Source organism: Enhydra lutris, unplaced genomic scaffold (assembly GCF_002288905.1).
Source record: "Enhydra lutris kenyoni isolate GAN:26980312 unplaced genomic scaffold, ASM228890v2 scaffoldscaffold5, whole genome shotgun sequence".
Taxonomy (NCBI): domain Eukaryota; kingdom Metazoa; phylum Chordata; class Mammalia; order Carnivora; family Mustelidae; genus Enhydra; species Enhydra lutris.
The window spans coordinates 11,434,707-11,458,253 of NW_019154089.1; the positions used below are offsets into that span (position 1 = coordinate 11,434,707).

Here is a 23,547-nt window from a genome sequence, read left to right on the forward strand (position 1 = left end):
CCTATTGAGTTATGTTCTTTAATTGGGTGCATTCTTAGGTATGTGAATTATACCTCAGTAAAGGGGTTCAAAAAAAATGTACAGAGATCCCAGCAAGCTCCTGGAAGAAAGCTCTGATGAGATGCAAGTCAAAAATGCTGGAGAAGAAGAAGAAAATCATCCTTAAATCGGGATACTTGACAGTGTTAGCTGACTGAGTCTCTAAGTACAATGGATTTAGATTTTATAATTTATAGCAAATAAGATATGAAATGGGGGTATGGTTATATATAAATAAACCCTGTTTTTATTCAAACACAGTTTAAAATGTAAATAACTTCTATAGAAGAACTTGGAGTTCTGTCAAAAGGTAGAAGTGTTTTCATATAGTTTTTTCTCATCGTTATGCAGCTAACTATAGAAACAAGGGAAAAGTATGAGATAGAATATATGTTTTATTCTAAACTGTTCCAAATTGTTTTGCTATTTTTAAAAAGTTCCTTTTGCCAAATGGGTTCCATGCAAATCAGGGTTAGCCAGCATCACCTTTAAAGAGGCAGGCAAATCAAAATGTCATGCATTTCAGAACCCAACCATATGTCCCAATGGTAACAGCAGAATGATTTACTTTTAAAAATACAGTTACCACAGTTTTCTCTCCAGAAGGCTTTCATAAGACCCCCAGGGTGCCTTAGCCATTGTGCACCCTTTATTTCTCAGGTGACTCGGTAAAAGGCAGACATATTCATTGGTTTAAGAGTGTAAGTGAAAGAAATGAAATTCTTTCTTAGACATAGGTGATAATACTTTACTCTTCCCTATGGGAATCAAAACATTTGTATCCCAAAGGAGGTGGGGTGGGGGAGAGAAGCAACAGCAGATGGAAATAATCTGTCCACTTAAAGTTCATCCACTGTCTCCAATCTAGGATTTATTTCAGCTTATAAGATTGTCAGCACTTCGTTCAGGGATATTTTAAATACAGCAGCCAGAAGAATGTAGCTCCTTCCTGCTTCACAGAGCTGAAGTGTTTTCACTTGCTGCGATATACTTACTTGGCCCTTGCCTTTACCTCAGTGATTCTGTTGAAATCTATGATGAGTACAAAACCAGTCTGGGAGGACGAAATCATTTTTCCTCTAAGCAACCAGTGTATGAGTGTAGTGATGAGGAATATAGTGTTTCAAACACAAATCTTCATTCTCTCGTCCACATACAGAAACAGTATGAGACATTGTTAGAAAGCCTCCAGGTTTTCACAATTGTGGTCAATTAAACTTTTTTAAAATAAAAATATCATTTTTGTCTGATTATATATATTGCTGTTCCCTTAACATGCTAAATGTTTTTTCTTCATCTCTCTGTCTTTGGTGATGCTTTTGAGATGCACTGATTATTGAAGTCAGAAATGAATCACAACTATGAATTATTATTAGGGTTAGCACTTCAATTTTCGATTTACCTTTTGTATATTTGTTTTTGTTTCCTTAGAAACTGAGATACGGGTTTTTATTTTTAGAAAAATAAACTTGTAACTAGCAAGTTGGAGAAGCATGACTCATAGGCAGAGCATAAACAGAAGGCAACTATATTTTGGTCTCTCCTGTCCTTTTAAAATGTATCTTTAATTTGTTCAGTAGAAGCCATTTACCCAGTAAGTAAGGAAGAAAAGTCAGGCAACCTCATAACTTTACTTTTCTTAAATTTATGTGACAGCTTACTATAACGAAAACAATCTAAATTTAGAGACTAGAATACTTGGTTCCATATAATAATATTCTGAACCGGACTTGAAGTTAAAACTTCTCTCACAAGCTTCCTGATGTCCTTGAGTAGGATGTTTTCAGACTCCACAGGGTCAAAGAGCAGGAGAAGAGGTAAGAAGGGAGACAGATGCACTGGTGACCATCTTAGGATGGCTTCAAGGATTTTGGGCTTCCCTAGTATTTAAAGCACCCCTTCCTTTCATGGTTCCTCCAGAACCATTCACCTGACCTTTCTGAGATCCAGACAGTGCCTTCTTCTCCTGGGGACCCTCCTCCCCCATTCTCAGGTCTTTAGTAGTCCAGATAGGCTCTGCCTGATGCTATCTCAGCAGTCCTTCACACCATTGTTTTAGGATCCTCTCTCTTTGTGTGGCCCACATCTAATCCAAAAGACACACCATCCTTTGCCCCGTTCACCTTACAAATAGAGGTGGATATCACCTGCCCCTCCAGTAGGAATAGCAGCCACTCACTTTTGCCTGTAGGTATCCCGGGCAGAGCTGCTGGACACACAAAACTTGTAACCTGCTCCCTGTGAAGCTCTTCTCTTCAGACCAGTGATGAGGATAGGATCATTCCGAACTCATAATCCAGCTCATGCCAAAAAATTCCTGCTCAAAAAATCTTCTCTTAATTGGGAGGGTTTTCAAGACCTGGCAAGTCATTTCCATATCCACTTCCTTCAGGATGTAGTCTCAAAATTCACCTTGTTATTTGATATTTATTACCTTGGGATTTCAGCTGAAGTTTCCTTTTTAACATCCTCTTAAATTAGCTGAGGAGTATTTTGGCATCTTTATCAATACTGTTTGACATTTCTCTTAGTTAAAAGGTTAATTTTCTTTGTCCTAATTGTGCTCTTTATTAGCTCTGTGGCCTTAGGCAAGATACATTACCTCTCTGTACCTCCTTGCCTCATTAGTTTTTTGACAATTAAATAAGTTAATATTAGACTTACTTGTATAAAGCTTTGAATGGTGTCTAGCATTTAGAGCATGCCCAATAAGTTAGCTCTTACAGTTGCTACTGTTTTATTAGAATAGCAGCATCATATCTAAGGCATAGTCTTAAGAGTTGCTACATTAGGCAATAAAGAAAAGTTGACACTAAAGAAAGAATAAAATGAAATTAACATTTTGCATCCAAACACACTTTACCAGTGGTGTGTAGAATCTGAGAAAATCCTTTAAAAAATTCTATTCTTTAAGTAAGAGTGATGAAGGAATTCGATAACATGGAAAACATACAGCTCAGCAGCATTTTGGTCCAGGTCCTCATCAAAACATTTATGTGATGGAGCTTTGGATGCCTCCTAGCCTGTTCACCCGTGAGCAGTTAGTTTTAGTTATGATGAACTAGAGTTCCAGTCTGGTACCTTTTAAGAGGAAAAGGTTGACTGTCCTCATTAAAAATAGAAGAGAAAAATAAGGTAGTCACCATGTTTTTTGAGTATTTCCTGTATGTCTTACACACTGTGCTTAGTGCTTAACAAACAACTCTCATTTATTATGTAAACTCTATCCTTATTTAATGGATGAGGCAAGTGTTAAATATTTTACATAAGGTCCATCCCACAGGGACCAGAGCCCAGGACAGTCCCTGTCCCCGAAACCTACACATAGGTAGCTACTTTGCAAAAGCAAAGGTAGTTACTTTGCTTTTCTGGTGTTGGGTATTCTAAACAACTTAGATAATCTGTAACCCAGAGCAATACGTAATTTGTCTCTCTCCACCAGTGAGTACCATCGGCTTTTTATCATCTTGCTTCTAAAAACTGTGAGTATTATCTTCTCAACATGTACATAGAAAAAATTTTGACCATCTCTGATGCCTTCTGAGATAATAGATGTTATCCTAGTTACTCACAAAAATCATATTGTAAATCAAACTATATTCTATTTGTGCATATTTGTCTTTGAGTCATGTCCTACTCTTATGTGTAACTCAGAGCTGACTTTGCTAAACTCCATCTCAGCAGAGGCAGAAGGGGACATGTCCTCTCTGGAGGATTGTTGTGTAAATTTCATGTCTTCTTCCATATGAGCGTTCACATATCTCATCGTCTGGTACAGCTATAAATCTCACTGTTTAATGACAAACATCACCAGATCACAAGAAAGCAGTAGGTGACACAGTGGGTTACTCTGTGTAATAAGTAGATAAAATTATTTCCAACAAGTTTTGAATAACTTTGTCAGTGTAGTGTTTAAAAGCTATGCTGTTTCTCTGGCCTCTCTGGTGATCTGTGTTTTTTATAGTTCACCATTTACTGTCTCATAAAGTTGTAGCATATTTTATGAGAATTCAGAGTGAGAGCCTAAGCCGAATATGCTTCTTAGGGACACACAGCAGGAAGAGGAAGAGCTTTAGGAGTCCCACAGCCTGAGTATGAACTCCAGCTTGGGCACTGGGTAGTCTAGAACTTGGAGCTACTTAAAGAATCTCTCTGAACCTTGCCTTCCTCATCAGCAAAGTGTGGATAATGATCACTGTCCTATGGACCTGTTGATGAGAATGTTCAACGGGATGATGTCTGTAAAGCAACTAATGCAAGGCTAAAGACACAAGCAGTGGCTATTATTTTTATAACTGGGTTTTGAGAGTCTGAGATTAAAACATAGTTCACAGTAGTCAGCTGGGGGTTGACAAGAAAGGCCCTCTAACTCAGAAAGTGAAGTAAGAAATCTCATGACCAAGCAGTGTCCTCTCAAGGTTGTTTACTTCACTGAATTTTGTTGTTCCTGAGAACTTCCAAAATAGAAATAAAATGTGTCGTTTTGAGTATTGGGTAGCCAGTGATATGAGCTCGAAGTGATGTTTATAATGGTGGTGTTATACCTGCTTCTCTAAAAGGCCTGGGGGGTAAGTGTGATAATGAATGCTTGTTTAGTGCATAAAACTTTGTGGAGGAAAAGGGGAAAAAAAAAAAAAGAATTGTCGACAGTACACATTTGTTGATTTCTGAGCACTGTTATATGCTAAAGATACAAAGAAGAAGAAAAGTGTCAGGAGCCCTCCAGAAACTTCCCATCTAGTAGCCACTTAGGTTAAAAGATGCCCTCGGTTTTGAAATCCCTTTATCTGTAGCAGCATCTCAAATTACTATTCTTCTCCCTCCTTTTAGATACTCACATGCGCAGTACGTGCTATGGTGGGATCAAGAAGGGAGTGTGTGTCCGTCCTTTTCCGGGCGCGGTGACCAAGTCCGAATGCTGCTGTGCCAATCCTGACTACGGTTTTGGGGAGCCCTGCCAGCCCTGCCCTGCTAAAAATTCAGGTAGCCCCCATTTGCCAGTTTCACATCTGGTAAAGAATCTGGAAAGGTAACGTTAAATATTTGGCCAAAGAGTACATCGGCTCTGTTTTCTGTTGAAGAATTCCAAATCTGTGTTGGTATTTGAGGCATATGATGAGATTTGACCTGTAGTTACCTATGATCCCTGGGCAGAATACACACAGGGAATAGAAGAAAGTATTTGCTGACCTAATTAGGATTGTTAGAACGGATTTCTTACGTGGATTCCTTAGCCTCACTGTTTCTGATCATTGGGAAGGTGAATAGCCTAAAATCCACTCTTATTTTCAAGGTTATGTTAAATTCACAACAGCCTGATTTTATTTATTTTTCATCTTGCCAAAGCATAGTCTAAGGCTGCAGTCTGTCAGTAGTTCCAGCAAGTAATGAACATTTTTACTAATTTATTCACAAATACAGGCAGATTGCATGGTCTTTTTCTTTGACTGTTCTGACTCTTGGTTATTCATATTTTTACAAATCTGTACTGAATTTATGTAAGTATAGTAGGGATTAAAGAATAAACACAATCTCTTTTTTTCTTTCAAGTGGGAAATAGTTGAGAGCATAGGCAGGCAAATGTATAAACTACAGGTTACTATGGTTAGTGCCTTAAGAGGGACAGAAACAGAGAACTGGAGAGCACAGAGGAAGAAGCAATAAGTGGTCTGGGGAAGCGGGGAGGGACTTCAGGGGGCTGGCGGTGGGGGTGGGCTTCTGTTCAGTTTGGTCTTGAAAAAAGGCTTAAGAACATTCCAGGTGGGCACCTGGGTGGCTCAGTGGGTTAAGCCTCTGCCTTCAGCTCAGGTCATGATCTCAGGGTCCTGGGATCCAGTCCTGCGTCGGGCTCTCTGCTCAGCGGGGAGCCTGCTTCCCCATCTCTCTCTCTGCCGGCCTCTCTGCCTACTTAGGATCTCTCTCCCTCTCTGTCAAATAAATAAATAAAATATTAAAAAAAAAAAAAGAACATTCCAGGTAGAGGGTGGAAGAAATGCATTCTAGCAAAGAGAAATGGCTTGTAATTCTGTTGAAAATCATAAGTGAATTGTTCAAATCTTAGCAAAGCATTATAGTTCTTCTGGAAGGAACTGAGCATGATATTTTTTTGAGAAAAGAGTTCATATAGGAACTCTTGCCCTAAAAATATTGATGTCAGTTGTGCATGTTATCAAAGAAGTATAAAGACTAGATAAAATGATGAGTGAACTAATAAAACCTGGAATCTAGGAACAGATGTGACTTTAAATGGGAATGTTGGGTACAATAAAGATGCCATTTAGGTCAGTGAGGAAAGATTGAAATAAGTAACAAATATTGTTGATAAATATTAGAAAAAATACGAAGTTAGCTCCCTGTGCTAGACCTTACAAAATAATCCTCTTGTAGATCAACTATATTAACTTTATTGTTATTTTGTAATAATGGAGGGCTTCAGAGCAGAAACCAAACACTAAAATACACATGTAACTTGGAAAAACATGTTCCTTAATTTATAAGGAATTTGCATTAATCTGTAAGGAAAGTTGAAATCATCTATAGGACAAAGTGCAATGCACACAAACAAGATTTCGCAAAGCACAAATGCAAATGGTAGAGAACCACATGAGAGAATGTGCTCAACTTGAAAGAAAGTTAAAATAAGACATCATTTGGAGCACTGGGTGCGGTGCAAAAACAATGAATACTGTTACGCTGAAAAGAAATAAAAAATTAAAAAAAAATAAGACATCATTTTTGTGTATTATATTGCTTTTGCCCATAAGGGTACTCTCTCATACTGCTGATCGAAGGCTAACCTGGGACATGTAGGAAGAGGAAAACTAGCAGAAGCCTTAAAAAGAGACATAAATTCTGAGCAGTTTTACTAAGAGATTAACTTAGTGATAAATTTAAATTTCGTATTATTCTTATAATTGTTATAAAAGTTGGACAAACCTGATTTCATCATTAAGAGATTGTTTGAATAAATGTGGTGTATCCACATAACTGAGAAAAAATGTTTAATAGTCTCTATGAGAAAAAATATATAATAGTCTATATTTAAATGGAATATTAACATGAAATGTATATGATGCAATGTAGAGGATCCAAGCCTTTCCCCACTTAACCTTCTATGATCTGGGACAAGTCACTTCCATCTGTGTCCCAATTTTCTCAGGTGTCAGAGAGGGGAACTAATGGCATCTGGTTTGTGAATATTATTCAGCTGCGAAAAAAATTAAATCTTGCCATTTGCAATAGCTAGGATGGACCTAGAGGGTATGATGCTAAGTGAAATACGTCAGACAAAGATGAATGCCATATAGGTTCATTTATATGTGAAAGCTAAAAAACAAAACAAAGAAACAGAAGTCAAAGCAGAACCATAAATACAGAGAACAAACTAATGGATGGGAGGGGGTAAAGGTTAAGTCAAATGGATGAAGGAGAGTGGTAGGTATAGCCTTCCAGTTATGGAATCAGTAAGTTACATGGATGAAGGCACAGCATAGGGAATACAGTCAGTGCTGTTTTAACTGTGTTGTGTGGTGAGGAATCCTTGCTGCACTTGTGATGAGCACAACAGAATGTATCAAATTGTCCAGTCACAATGTTGTACACCAAAAATTAATGTAATATTGTGTATCACCTACACTTCAATAAAATAATTATCCAGTTCCTAATATTGGGAGGATAAAATAAATTATTAGATGTAAAATGCTAGAATAATACCAGACACATGGTAAATGCTCTTATACCAAGCATTGTTTATTATAGTTTTGTTATTGAGACAAAAAATATTAAAAAACATTCTCTACAATGCAATTTGGGTTTTTTTTAAAGTTTCCATACATAGAAAATATTTGTAACCTTTATCAGTGTTTTAACTGTATTCAGAGTGATAATCACTAATTTTTTATGCTTGTGATTTTGAAATTGTTACAATAATTACATGCTAGAAAAGAGTAATTACTTTTTCATTTTAAAAATTATTTGCTAGTAATTTTTCTTCAGAATACTTTTGGAGTAAGGTAAGTGACTCATGTATGGAGAGATAGAGTTTGGAGTTTTAAATTTATGTGTTTTTTGTTTTGTTCTGTTTTGTTTTGTCTTGTCTTCTAGCTGAATTCCATGGTCTTTGTAGTAGTGGAGTAGGGATCACTGTGGATGGAAGAGGTAACTCTGTTTGGTTCTCACTCTTTTAGTAATTATGGAATGAATATGAATGTATTTAATATTTTAAAAATATATCAGCATAAAATAATAAGATAAATTGTCTCTTAGAACAGTGATTATAAGCTACGTTTATTAAGTGGTATGTACTTGTACATTTTTCATAATAGATAAATATATATCTGTTAAATATATATAGTTGAAAATGTCCCTATCAAGCTACCCATAATTTTGCGGGTACTACTGCTTAAGAAGAGACTGAAGTTGGTATTTAGGTTTAAAAAAAAGTGAGTCATTTTAAAGAAAAATATTAAATAATGGTGTTGACATGATTAAAAAAAATCTTTAAGAGATACTTGAAATGGATTATGTTTGGGATTTACTACCCTAAAAATAAGTTCAGATTATTTATGTTTAAAAATTCTGAGATGTTTCTATATTTAAGGAAGTGAAATTCACTGACATTTTCTTATCTTAATAAAACTTAGTAATATGATACACAAAATTCAACCATGAAACCTTGAATATTAAATAAATATGTGTTTATAACTTTAAAGTTCTTCTACTATATGTAGAAGTTTGCTATACGTTTACTCTAAGTTCTATACTATATGTATAGTATATACATATAGTTTCTTTTGTGTTTTTTTAACTGTAGGGTACTGTTAGTCTTCACTTTACGTATATTTTCTTCTCTTTTCATGTTTGAGATTTTAGACACATTACAGTTGAGTTGACAGCAGTATTGTAACTTTATGATGAACATCAAAAACCAGAATAAACAAACTGTTACATGGATGTTTCTCCCCAAAATGAAATAGCTGACATTTCTAGAGTATTTTAAGGTCTCCAGATTCTAGAAAACAGTTGTTAGGATTAAAATTTGAGCATGGTGACCAACATTTGTTTTTGCTCACCTCCTCTCCATACCATCACCCCAGCAGAGCCAGCCCCTTGTTGGAACTGCTAGATTGCTCATATAAGTGCATCATTCTGCAAGTCTTGCTGCCCCTGGTTGACAGAGTTGTCCGGTTCGTGGCTCATTGCCAAACATTGTGTTCTCAAGCACCCACGTTTGAACTGTCCTCTCCATTAATTTCAACTTATCAACAATGAGAAATGTTTATTAAGTATCATATTACTTAGTTGACTGTAAAAAATGATAATAAAATAGAAATATTCTGTGCCTTTGGGGACCATAAAATTATACAGGGCACCCTAGTAAATGTTTGTCTTTTAATTAGATGGTTATAATACCTATCCAGTTAAGTTTTTCTTTGGATTTTGAGCCAACAGCCTATAAATTTCTTATTAATTTAATTATAAATACAGGCACATTACACAGGTTAGTCCTTTGAATTTCTGCCAGTTCCCTTCATTTTTCTTTTAACTTACCAAGAATTGTCCTGTATCCCTCAGTTTTATTCTCTTATTCCTTATTTTCATTTCCTTTCCCTTTCTGAAAGACAGATAGATTGTGGGTTTGCAGAGGTAAACACTTAATATGTTGAATGGTCTTTATTAGGCCTGCATGTATCAACAAACAATAAAATTTCTGTGAGCATTAAACTTTCAACATTTAATGCAGATATCAATGAATGTGCTTTGGATCCCGATATATGTGCCAATGGAATTTGTGAAAATTTACGTGGTAGTTACCGTTGTAATTGCAACAGTGGCTATGAACCAGATGTCTCTGGAAGAAACTGTATTGGTAAGTTGCTATATTTATAGAAGAGTATTGTGTATAGTTTAATTTCATGAATTATAAGAGAAATCAAAATACAAATAAGTGAATAAAACTGCAGATCTTATAGTTTCCCTTGTTTCTTTCTTAGTACCAAGAGATAAAAATACTGGAATCCACCCAATTCTGTTACACAGTAACAAAGTTTTTAGTGGCATAACTTAGTATTTAAACCATTCTTATCCCAAATGAATGGATGCATACCCAATTTTTAGCCTGTTGTATTTCTGCATGTATCTTAGTCCTGTAATTTTTCACTAAGAAATGGACTTCAGAGCTAATAGAGCAGTGTGGGTAATAAGAAGTTAAGAAAATAAAGTATTACAGGTTGAGGAAAGTTTGACTTAAAAGGAAACAGCTAGTTGCTATAACTTATCCAAACATGATCACTGAGATCGGTTTTTCTTTTTGTAATTTATAAAAGAATGTTTGGAAAAACTCAAGTATATAGTTCATATATTCAAGAATTTGTAAAGAATTTAGGCTTTCTCATAGAGTACTTGAGTCCACTTTTAAAAAATGAATGTTTTTAATCCATCATATGTAATAATTGTTACTAACCATTGATGACTCTTTCATCAAGTATTGATGATTATAATTAGAAAGAAATACGTTTTTCTGTACTTGTGGTACTGGCTTTTATTGAGTATATTCATGTGATCTTGAGTTGAAGACATACATACAGATAGAAGGAAAGAGCTGTATTAAATGTCATGTACTTAAAATAGATTTTGATACTCACAGGAGAAGATTATTGAAATTCATAAAAATATGTAAACCAACTAGCTTATATTTACCAGAAGCAAAGTTGCTTCCAGCATAATTCCCAAGTGCAGTTGAGCACACAGGCACCCTACTGAAAACAGGGAGATTCAGTGAGCATCTATAAACTGGACATGGTTTGTGGTGCTCCTTCACTTTTTAAAGTAGGTATATGCATAGTTTTGATAAGAATTAAAACTACATTTTACAAATGTAAATGAAGGCAATTTTCAGTTTTAATTTGCTAGGGTTGCCTTAACAGCATACAAAAATTTGAGTTGCTTAAAGCAAAAGAAATGTCTTGTCTCACAGTTGTAAAGCCAGAAGTCTAAAATCAAGGCTTCCTGAGGGCTGTGCTCTTATGGCTCTGGGAGAGGATTCCTCCTTCCCTCATCTAGCCTCTGGTCTTTGCTTGCAATCCTGATGTTCTTGGGCTTGTAGATGCATCACTGCGGTCACATGTCCATCTTTTCCCTATGTATTTTCACATCATCTTCCTGTTGTCTCACATCATTTCATTTCCCCTTTTTTATGGGCAGCAATCATATGGGATTACTTTTTACCCTAATGATGTCATTTTAACTTAATTACTTCTAAAACATTGCTATTTCTAAATAAGGTCACGTTATTTCTTCAACATAACTTTTTTTGAGGGACACAATTTAACCCATAGCATGTGGGTTATTCACTAGTGGGTAAATAATTTGTGATAGAGACACTTAATGCAAAAGTCATGGGGAAATTTACAGTAATGTTTAAAATATAAGGTTTTTAAAAATCAAGATTCAGAATTAGAGCAAAAACATAACACCCAAAGGAAAAAAATCAGATAAAACACCAAAAAAATAATGTTTATCAGAGCTGATGGTATCATAGCAAATATTTTTCTAATCTATTTTCCAAATTTTCACAACATATATTGTATATCTTGTTTGGTATAAGGAACAGTTATTATTTACAAGTCTAAAAGTGTAAGTTGAAGGAACTTTTCTCTCCGAACTGCAATTTTTCTTTCTGTTATTAACTACACTTGCAAAAATAAATGTGGATAAGAAGGTAAAATTCAGTGTGAGCTTCTTAAACCTAAGCTGTAGATATTTTCTAGGCTGTTCTGGACCGCTAAAGGAATATACAAAATAGGTCATTAATTTCCCATTAAAAATGACTTTTTTCTGAAGTAAAAACACAATGCATAAAGAGTAGTAAACACCTTTTCTTTAGCTGCCATTTAATGTATTTTTATTATAATTTTAATCAGAAAAATTTTTTAGAAATCATGTTATTTTTTTAATACATATAAATATATAGGCAGTCAGTTTATTTTTTTATATATTTTGTCGGTGCTTTAAAATACATAGTGTGTGTGTGTGTGTGTGTGTGTGTGTATGTGTGTATATTTTCATTCCAGGGACTTCAAAACATTTTCACAGTAGCTACCAGTATAGGAATGTCCCATATGAATAAAACCAAATATATTTTGCTTAAGATCAAGGAATGTGCTTTGGGCATAAAAAGACTAAGAGTGGTGGGCAGATGGGTGATATAGGCAAAGTGGATTAAGAAGTGCCAGCTTCCAGTTATAAAATAAATAAGTCTTGGGGATGAAAAGTACAGCATAGGGAATACATTCAATATTGTAAGAACTTTGTATGGCTGGGGACAGATGGTTCCTACACTTACCATGGTGAGCATTGCATAATGTATATAAGTATTGAATCACTGTGTTACAGACCTGAAACTCATATAATGTTGTATGTCAACTATACTTGGACTATAAGTATACTAATTTTCTAAAAGGAGAGATGAAATCAAGGAGGGATGAGAGAAAAAAAACAAAAATAAAACCTCGTTGGTCGCTGGGCTGTCCATTTCCCCATATGTATCTCCTGTCTTCCAATGGTTGCTTTCAGACATTGATGAGTGCTTGGTCAACAGACTGCTCTGTGACAATGGCCTATGCAGAAACACGCCTGGGAGTTACAGCTGCACATGCCCCCCCGGGTACGTGTTCAGGACTGAGACAGAGACATGTGAAGGTAAGAGCCACCTTCTTCGCCTTACGTGTGAGTAGTAAGTACCTAGATAGGCACAGATGTTCCTCAAGTACATGGATGAAATAAGATAGAAAACAGAGTGTTGTCTGAATATTCTTTAAATGTAATCCTGTCTTTCAGCTCATCTGCCAGTTTTAGAAATAGCATGTACTCCACTGGTAGGTGGAGTGTGTGACTCTTGATCTTGGGGTCCTGAGTCTGAGCCCCACATTGTGTGTAGAGATTCCTTAAATAAATAAGTCATTATTTTAAAAAAGAAAGAAAGAAAGAAGAGAGAGAAAGAAAAGAAAGAAAAAAGGAAAGAAAGAGGGACGGAGGGAGGAAGGAAGGAAGGAAGGAAGGAAATAGCATGTACCTAACCCAGTATACAAATCTATCACTTTTGTTCCATTCAGATAAAATCTCAACAAACACTTTGAAGTTAGCAGTGGGGAGAAAAGTGAAAAGAGCCAGTGCGTTTTACTTGCTGAAATTAAATGTCAGATTTTTGTTTGTTTTCTTTTCCCCTTTGAAAAACTACTGTGACACATTCACACTGGCCTTGGAGACCCTGAGTCGTAATGGCAAGGTCAGCCCTGAGGCATTTTATTCATGACATGATTGATATGCCTCAGAGATTGGCCCAGAAAATATTTGGGGCTTGAGTAGAAATGGCCACCTTATATAAATTTATAGTCTAAGAAAGTTTTCCTATTTGATGATTCAAAAGTTATTATTTGGGGTTCTAGATCATAAATCACTTTTTAAAAACGTCCTCATTTCCTTCTGACTACATTCCTGTACAGGGGACATTATGTGAGTGACTTCCATGACAAAAAGCCTCTTTTCCGCTGAGATACCAGCTAAGCAGACAGCATGCATCAGTTATGTATTTGTTCCTTGATGAAAGTGCTGTGTATCTCAGAATAATCTGTTGTATGACTACTGGTCATTGTTCTTCTTAAGTCCCGCTGTGTGGGCCTTTAGAAGTGTTTGATGACATTCTCGAATCCAGAAACTGCTGCCAAAGTCACTTAAAAAAAAAAAAAAGATTTCATCTTTAGTTATTTCGAACAGACCTTTCCTTATCTGTTAAAGTATTTATTTCTTAGTGACTCCATAGCCAAGAAAACGGCAATAGTAATATGATGCAAAAAGACGTTAACATTCTCTCTGTCTTATTGTTTCATTTCAAAGCATTCTTGTGAACAGAAATAAGTTAGGACTTGAACAACATGCCAGAACACGAGTGACTCAGCCAAAATCAATGAAATGCGATTACTAAGTGCGATTCTAAGTTTGGATTGAATTGGAGGGGCCATTGAAAAACAGTAATTAGCCTGGAAAAAAAGAAGAAAAATAAAAAGGAAAAGAGAACCTTGGTATAAAATGTACTTTCTCTAAATTAGTACTATTAACTGTCCTTTTGGAGGAGCTCCTCCAAGAAGAGCACTGAACTTCAGTCCTAGTTAAAGTACGTGAGGAATCATCTTCTCCAAAGTTGAGCAGTTTTCTTCAAAACTCATAGAGTTTTGAAGATCTTTCTGTCAGACAGAAAAGTTGTCTTTTCAGAGTAGCTCAGGCTTTGCCAGTATGCTCACCTAGAATGTTTCCTAGCACCCATTCCCACCCCGCTCTGACACCTGTCATCCTTCAGAATTGCTCTGAGAAACTTCATACTTTGTAAAAAAAAAAAAAAAAAAAAAAATTCAGCCATATCTCCTCCATACATTTTTTTGGAGGATAGGGGAAGGGATTTCAAGGATTGTATTTTTTTTTCCTTTGTTCCTGACTTTCTGCTCTTTTTCCCACTGTCCTTTATCAGTTTTTACCTATTTTGTTTTTGAGGATAAGCTTCTGTTAAATGTCAAGAAGCACTGAAAGCAAGAGCACTTTAGGACACCTTCTTGGTTTAACTAGGAAGCTGATGAACTTGTTTCCCTGTCCACAGTCACAATACCCTTCGGTGCTATTATGAGAGAAGCACGTGATGGGGAAAACTGAACTGTCTTTGAATCGGTTTGGTCCAAGTTCTATTTGTATACTGAATTTGTCAGTGATATTTATAGCATATTCCCACCATTTTAACAGGTAAAATGGGGTCAAAGGGTATGGGGCCCAAATACCAAAACATAAATCAAAGGTCGGGGACTCTCCTGCTTGTAGGAACACTCGAAGAGTGGGAGCTAATAATGTTTAATAATATAACGCAGGATGATTACATACACATGAGGAACATTAATACCAAATCAGGCAACAGCACTGGTTAGAATGAGTGCCCTTTATTTTTGTCCAGAGGATAATTGTTCCTGATAAATCTAAGCCTTTTCTTTAACATGAAATGTGTATCTGTCATTCCTAGGAAAGAAGTTCATGTTATATAGAGAAGAGAAATGACAGAGAACTATTTTGGCTGTAGTCTTATGACACTGCTGGAAATAAAAATGATTTATTGTGAGAAACCTAACCAAATAACTTAGTTCTCACTTTCTTCCCACTGCTAAGTTATTTGCATTTTATTAAGTGGCTTAAAGAAATAAAAAAACAACTTTAAGGCCACAAATCTCTTTTTCCCTTGGGTCTTCTTATTTCTGCCATTGCATTCACACAGTAAGTATATCTGCCCAAAGCACTTCTCTTTTTTTCTGTTCTTTCTAAACTAATTTCCAAAGACGAGACAGGGAAGTATTAGCAGATTCACTCGAGATTTGTGCTTTCTCTGTATATATTTACTGTAGCCACTAATTTTCTTGTCATTTATGTTTTCAACAGGCTGTTTTAAATATATAATAAATAGCAGTGATAATAAAGATCTTCTGATATTTCAGACTGAAGTTACAAAAAATTTATTTTCATTTTTTCTGAGCTCTGTGAGTCTGTGAAAGTTAACATTTTTACAGCAAGCACTGTGGTTTAGATTGTGTTTCCAGTGACATAACTAGTTAAATGTAAACCAGATGTGCTTTGAAGTTTATTTCCAGGAATGTACAGTGAACTGTTTCAATTCCTGGTTCCATGACATTTGTAACATAAAAACGTTGTATTTAAAGAAAAATTAAACACTTGATATTTGTAGCTGTCATTGCATGGGTTTATAGTTTTGGAGTTTATAACTGCTTAATTTAGAATAGGAATTTGGAAATATATGATACTGACATTTTGCTTTCTGGGCAGTGTCTTACAAATGAAATTAATAGGTGAATTATATATAGTTTGTCCTCAGATTACTTATCTCCTCCTTGTTTTCTTTGTTTGGGGGGTTGGTTTTATGTTTTTTTTTTTGTTTTGTTTTTTTTTTTTTTTGTTTTTTTTTTGGCTCTCTGATTCCTTTTTTACCTTGTGTTTTTACTAAAAGAATTTCAGTACTCTGGAATAGATGTTTTCTTTCCAAATCTGTACTGTATTTTTAAAACCTGCTCTTGTATTTTTCCTTTAAGAGGATTTCTTGGCACAAACAACCTGAAGAAAAAAAGATGAATTCATATTTCTTCAATTTCTACTTCATGAATTAAATTAGTACCTGTGTACTTCTTGAAGTAACAAAGTCCATAGCCATTTTCCACATTGATTTTTAAATTTGCATTTCGAGTCCACAGACTTGCAGAGGAGTAGTGAGCCCTGCCTTTTCAAGACCAGTTTGGTTTATATTGACTTGAGACTTTCAGGCGTAAGCATTGTAGCATTTTAGTTATTTTCATGTTTTCCTCAATATAGTATTTGATATTCAATTCAAAGAGGTGTTTAGAAAAAAGTGCTGTGGTGAACTCAGAAACCTGTGTTGCAACAGAAAAATGTCTTGAGGTATGCTGACCTATTTCACATAGTTAACCAAGTACAAAAAGAAATCTTTGCATCTCTTCTTTAAGTTGAGAGGTTGAATTTATACAGTCAGTTTTGGATGTCGTTTCTATTACTTGGACTGAAGCCTGTATTTATTTTTAATTAACTCCTGTTAAACTAATTCTGTTGGCTTCAGATTTGCTTTAGTTACCACTTGAGAACATGGGCATGCTCTGTTTACTTCTGACCCTCAATAGCAATTGTTTATATTACATGGTCTAATTTGATTAAGGACTCAACTCAGATTAATAATAGGAAAGGTCTGTTTTAAGCAATTGAAAGTGATTTTTTTTATTTTACCAAAATCAATTGTGCTTTAACAGACTTCCCACACCATACATCTAAATGTGAACAGGCTGAAGAGAGAGGCAGGTAGAGGGGCCTAGAAGAGAATGCTCTCCTCAGTATTAAAGCTTCATCCTGGTCTCCTGACTTGTACCCAGGAATTTGGAGTGAAAGCCAACATTGTGATACATTGTCTCTAACACAGGCTTTTTACTTCTTGTGAAAGCTCCCAGAGCCACAGATGACAGAAACAGTCAACCTTTGTTTGTGCACACTATACTGTACCCAGGAATATATATGTTGCTTTCCATGTATTCAGATTTCAGATTTCCCACAGGGCAATTATTTCTTATTGAGGGGGAAATCAATTCAATTTACATAAAGTTGCACTGAAATAGTGACGAGAAACACACTAACCCCTTTGCAATATTGGGCTGATTCCTATAGTCCTCCTGAGCCCCTAGCCATGTCTGTGTGTATCCACACTGTGAAATTCATGTCTCCATTCCCCATTCACTTTATGCCTCATAGATCCATATTAAAATTGCAAGAGCCAAGTTTACCAGACATTCTGGCATAGCATGGCTTGTTGGAATAATATTTTCCAGAAACACATGGCAGTTCTAACAGAATGTTTTCCTTCTGGATTGTAGATATAAATGAATGTGAAAGCAACCCATGTGTCAATGGGGCCTGCAGGAACAACCTTGGATCTTTCAATTGTGAATGTTCTCCTGGCAGCAAACTCAGCTCAACGGGATTGATCTGTATTGGTAAGACTTATGCCCAGTGCTGGGGTTTCGGTTTCACAGCCAACCTGAGTGGGGACTGCAGACCTTAACCATGGATGCAAACTGAACATGATCACAGGAAGCTAGTAATTAGGAGTTGCGTTAGTTGTTTGCTCTCATTACTGAGATGGGAGTAAAACATGATGGTGTAAATGGGCAGACTCTTGAATGCTGTTAGCTTCTAAGAAGCATTCCTTTCATGGGAGTAGATCTATTATGCTGTAAGTTATGAGCATTTGCATACCACACACATACTTACATTCGCTACCCTGAGAATGCCCCGGGTACCATACATTCGAATCCCGGCTGCATACTTTTTATAACAAGCTTCAAAACAAAAATATGAGAGTTGGGACTCATTAACAGGACAAGAATTTGAAGACTTTAAACTTTAAACATATAGAAGGAATTTATTATTTTTTTTATTTCACCCATCAATCATGAATGTATAGGCACCACAGGAAGGAAGGAAGAAAAGAGAACTGTTTTCTTAATTTCAGAAATCTCTCAGGAGAAAGATTCCGAAACTTCCAATCTGGCATTTTTTTGTATGTTTGAAAACATGTAAGGTCAGGTTGTGATAATGATGGTAGGACATGTATAAAATGGTCTGATCTATTACTGTAAAAAGCAGTCCAGCACATGCAAGGGGAAGAACTGGACCAGTGTCCATGACTCCATTGGCCTGGCACAGGACAATTCATACGATTAGCTGGTATCCACTTTTAATGGAAACTCAATCTGTATTTTCAGATAGAAAGGTATTTTAGTTCTACACAATACCAGATAAATTGCCAGTTTTTGTTTGTTTTCCAGTCAATATGAATTTCCACTTCATGTTTGCCAAAGACAATAGTGTTTTCGGTATAATGTCTGATGCTAACAATGTTTATCTGGATGGTAGAGGACCTGTTACACAAAGGGAAATGACCAGGGACAAACTTATCAATGAAAACCTGTCCTTTGGGAAAATGCCAGCTCTTCATCTCTCAGTGAGGTGCAGCTGATGAAATTTGAGCCTTGCTCAGCTCTCCATATGAGGAAATAGACTGCCATCTGCCTAGTGCATTACATCTTTTCTTACAGAATTCCACTGGGGGAGGGACAGAGTTTGGATCAGGTGAGGCAGAAATATTTTTGCTAGGCCACAATTAACAACTGAGATAGAGTCATTTTATTGTTCAAAGGAAATGAACTCAGCATTAACTAATGTCAGTTAATTGTCAATTAAAATCAATAAATTAATGTCTCAGAAAAATAATCCTATATGCCACTTAGGTATCAAAGGTATCTTGGTTTTTGCCTCATCCTAAAAACTTGTATCATTTTGGCCTTTTACTGTGTATTTATTAGTGAAAAAAGAGCAAAGACTTTTACTCCCAAGTCATTATGTTGGGCAACTAAACACCACTGTATTTTTCTCAGTAGTGTGTTAGGAGTTTTTGTTGGTTGTGATCAAATTTGAATATCCTAGGCTAGAGCTGCTTCGAAAGAAATTTACTTAACATTTTAAAATTTTAGACATCATTTTATGTTTTTTCCATTGAAAACCAAATTCTAGCTTTCAACAAGGAAATAGATCGTAAAACATACACAGGGAAAACTACAAAAATTTTTAATAGGACTGACAGTGGCTCTAATCAGTGATCAGCCTCCAAACTGCTCTTTCCTAGGAAGCATGTGTCTATATTAAGAACTGAAAAAGATTCTCCAATGTGCTTACTAATGTAAAATTAAGTTAGAGTGTATAGGAACTAGATAGACACTTAGAATGTTTAGAGATTTAGAATATATTGTGCGAACTCCTTAAATATAAATTAATCTTAAACTATTCTGTAAATTGCTTGAAGAGACTATTGTATACTGGTTAAAAATTATTAAATACCATAGAACAGTACATTTGATTAGTTTTTTCTACATGACGTGGCTTGACATCCAATGGCTCCCTGTAATCCAGACCAATTTCCCTCATCTTTGGCTTTGGTCTGCATGCTGTCCTCAGATTCCATGGATGTGACAAGGACAGTAGCTTCCATGGTATCAATACAGTGGTCCTTCTTTCTTTCTTATCTTCAGTGTTAGCAGTGCTCTTTGCTCACACCTTCTCAAGTTTTCCATTTTTTTTGTCTTCTCTTCTCCTTTTACTTTTCTGGCCCCTTTTTCTCCATTTCCTTTGTTACATTTTCCATATCATCCTGCCCTCAAGCTTGAAGTGTCTCCCTGGTCAGCCCCTTGAACCTCTTGCCTTCTCTATCTATAGTCACGCTTAGATGGCCCCTACATTGACCTTCAAATGTATCTGTCATTCCTCAACCTCCCCACTGATTCCAGACTTGGATTTCCAACTCTCTGCACATTGTCTCCATTTGGATGTCCAATGGATATTTCAAATATAGCATGACCAAAACACAATTGCTATCTTTTGGCTTGAACCTGTGTCTCCCAGAATCATTTCTGTCTTGGGAAATGGAAATTCCATTTTTACAAATCATTTCTGTCTTGGGAAATGGAAATTCCATTTTTACAATCAGCAGCCTCAAAATCTTTGGAGTCATCTTTGATGTCTTTATTTCAAAACACCACATTGAATCCATCAGCAATTCCTGTTGATTATATTTGACATTTATGCATATTCTAATCTCTTCTTACCACCACTGCTCCCCCCAGTCCAAGCCCCCAATATTTCTCTTCTTGATTTTTACTGTAGCATCTGTCTCATTTTTGTTTTCTTGATATTTACCACCCTACAGTCTTCACTCAGAGGTCATTTTGTAAGCAAGGACTTCTCCGACTTCCCTAGATAATAGAACAGTCTTTCTCCAATGTACACTCTCAAGACTGCTTATCCTGCTTTATTTTTTTTCAGCATTCTTAAGCAGCCTCTGACCACACAGCTATGTAACTACATCTGATGTGTGTGTGTGTCTATATACACACAGAAAATCAATCCAAGCGAGAGAGATGAATATGTATATATACTTGTGTATCAGTGCATTTTGTAACTTTTAAGCCTCATACCACACCAGCCAGAAGCATGATGTTGCAAAATGGAGGCTCTGAAATCAGACTGTGTAGCCTTGACTTGTGATGGAGACACTAAACTAGGTGGGTGACCTTGGGTAAACTAGTTGACCTCTGCGGGCCTCCTTTTTCTCATATGCAAGTTACCTGTACCTTAGAGGCTGTTTTAACAAGTAAGTAAACAAACATGTGAAAAGCCAATAAAAAGCCTGTAATTTGAGTCCTGATACAAATGGTCTGATGAGAAAGTTTTTTTCACATGCACCCCGTTTTCACCCAAACTGAATCTCAAAGCAGAAGAAAGCAAAGTGAACGTCTAGCTCTTCTCCACAACTTTGCCCTGTCCTTTTTTGTATCTAGTCAAGGATGCAGTTATTTTATTCTGACCTCTGTCCCCAAGGCCTCAGGCTGCAGGAGACTTCCTCCTACCTGCTTGTGTCCGGTAAGGAATCAGAAACCACAGCTTCTTCCTTCCCGGCACTTCCAATTTCACTGTAATTTTCTTTCTCTGTTTTCCACCATGCTTTGTTTTTACTGTTGAATTGGCACTGAAACTTTACCCATAATATTAAATGAATTTTAAGGTAAATACTATAGGAATATACTTTTTCTTTATTGTTCCCCAAGGCTGTGAGCCACAATATGTTGCTAAATTGTTGTCAAACTCTTGTACAGACAGGCTGCATAGCAGTCACCCGAGGAGTTTGTCAAATGTAGGCTCCCGGGCCGCACACCTGGGCACTTGGGAACCCAGCATTTTAATTAGAACTTCGGTAATTTTGTGCACCCCAAACTGGGAATCACAGTACTGCAAGGAGAACTTCGGGTATGATTTCTTTTACCTGAATTGTCCTGGCCCTGCCCACTGGTACTGCATTCCTCATGACCATTCTGAAGTCTGCTGCGCAGCAGTCACAGAAGGGAGAGCCTCACTTATGTGTGATGTGCACACAGCTAAAATGTAAGAGCACTGAGCGCAAGGTGGTTGGATATACATCCTTTTTATATTAAATCTCCTATTTTTTCATGTAGTTCACCATAAGCATGTATTCCTTTTTGAACTAGAGACAATATTACACATATACTAGGTAAAGGCAAATACCTAAAAGAAAATCTGTCACTCACTAGCCCTGGTGTGTCTTAGTGGTGGTTTTATAGGCGATGTTTCTTTCCTTCATCTTGTTGAATTTTTGGTAAATTATTCATCAAACAATTATCTTCAGTTAGAGAAATAACGGTTTCTCTGTAATAGGACATAAATTGTATGCTATATGTTTGGTGGGGGACTATAAGAAAAGGGAATGATTTAAGGAATTTTTTTGGTAAAATCTTAAGTATCAAAGCATTTATCATAAAAGATCAATCTTATCATAAAAGATCAACCTTTCTCCTTTTTTATGCATTTTTACTACAAGTAATCATCTTGTCATGGTAATTCACTTGTCATGGTAATGACGCTGGTTGTGAATACCAGCGTAAAATCTTGGACAACAGTGCCACTCACAGAGTATCTGTAGATGTAGCTGTATTAGTTGTCATATCCTGTGAGATGTACATGGTATAATTATTTGATTTATGTGTATGTAACATACTATATTTAAAATACATGTACACATAAATTTGCTCAAAGAATATACATTAAAACATTTTAAAAATAATGCTTTTGTTAAATACTGTAAGAATTGCCTTTGTTTTATATGAGTGAATTATATTATCTTCAGAGATGAGAGCTTCCCATCCCTTCCTGCTCCTTTTCAGACAGCCTGAAAGGAACGTGTTGGCTCAACATCCAGGACAACCGCTGTGAGGTAAACATTAATGGAGCCACTCTGAAGTCGGAATGCTGCGCCACACTCGGAGCTGCCTGGGGAAGCCCCTGTGAACGGTGTGAACTAGGTATGGGCCTGCCGCAGAACTCCTGCTGGGCTTCTCATTGGAAAGCTGATCCTTCAGCTAGGCGGGCACCTGTTTCCCTATGTATTCCCATAGAGAGGATGACCATAAGATCATTACCCTCCCTAGAATATCTTCTCTGGTGAAATCTATTCACTTGATGAAATATGTATCTGGTTTATCCTTTTTCTATAAGCAGACCTTTTGAGCATTTTCAACAAGAAAGGGAATTTCTGGTATTTAGTTGCTAGGTGATTGTCCATACCCTCCAGCGTTCTTGTTTGCAAATGTCCAAACAGAATGTGATGTCTCTTTCCTTTAAGCCTTTTTTACTTGCTTTCTTGTAATTCAGCTGACATCATAAAAGCAAAAATGAATTGTAAGAAAAACTATGAGAATCTCCATGTAGGTCAACCCTGCCCAGAATTAGCACAGTGTGTCATATGCCACCCTGAATTGAATGGAGGGCACCTGGAGTCCTTGGCCTCTAAGATCCCAGCTCATGGTTTCTATTCAGTTCAACTTAGATTCCATTATACTGTTCCTTGAACTTAAAACCATTATATTTTGTCTTGCAATGAAGTAAAAACGTGTCTGTTGTTCTCACAGATACAGCTTGCCCAAGAGGGTTTGCCAGGATTAAAGGTGTTTCTTGTGAAGGTGAGTTTATACTTGGATGATACTGTAAGTCTTTAGAGCAGTAAGAAAATGAACATTCACTTTAGAGATGTTTATCATTTTTAAAAGCCTTAAATTGCAATAAAAATACTGAAAGAAATCAACAAATGCTTTAGAATAATACTCTCAGAAAACAGCTTAGAGTTCCCCCTTTCTCCTTTTTTTATGCTGTTGCGTAATTTTTCACAGGGACATCATTAGGCATAAAGGCACAAAACAGCTGGGAAAGCAGCATGTCTGGGCAGTTTTATGGACGGGCAAAGCTGTGGTAATTTTCACAGCTGGTACCTAGGAAACCCGGTGG

At 36.3% G+C, this 23,547-nt stretch overlaps 1 protein-coding gene across 1 annotated transcript in view; it reads left to right on the top strand.

The window, feature by feature from the left end:
- The window catches only part of LOC111140889 (fibrillin 2), a 247,559-nt gene that overhangs the window by 145,953 nt on the left and 78,059 nt on the right, over window positions 1-23,547 (top strand). The window contains exons 16-22 of the mRNA XM_022493138.1: window positions 4,870-5,022; window positions 8,143-8,196; window positions 9,782-9,907; window positions 12,613-12,738; window positions 17,514-17,633; window positions 22,431-22,568; window positions 23,175-23,225. Of these exons, the coding sequence (XP_022348846.1) occupies window positions 4,870-5,022; window positions 8,143-8,196; window positions 9,782-9,907; window positions 12,613-12,738; window positions 17,514-17,633; window positions 22,431-22,568; window positions 23,175-23,225 (768 nt within the window). The remainder of the gene's footprint in view (window positions 1-4,869; window positions 5,023-8,142; window positions 8,197-9,781; window positions 9,908-12,612; window positions 12,739-17,513; window positions 17,634-22,430; window positions 22,569-23,174; window positions 23,226-23,547) is intronic.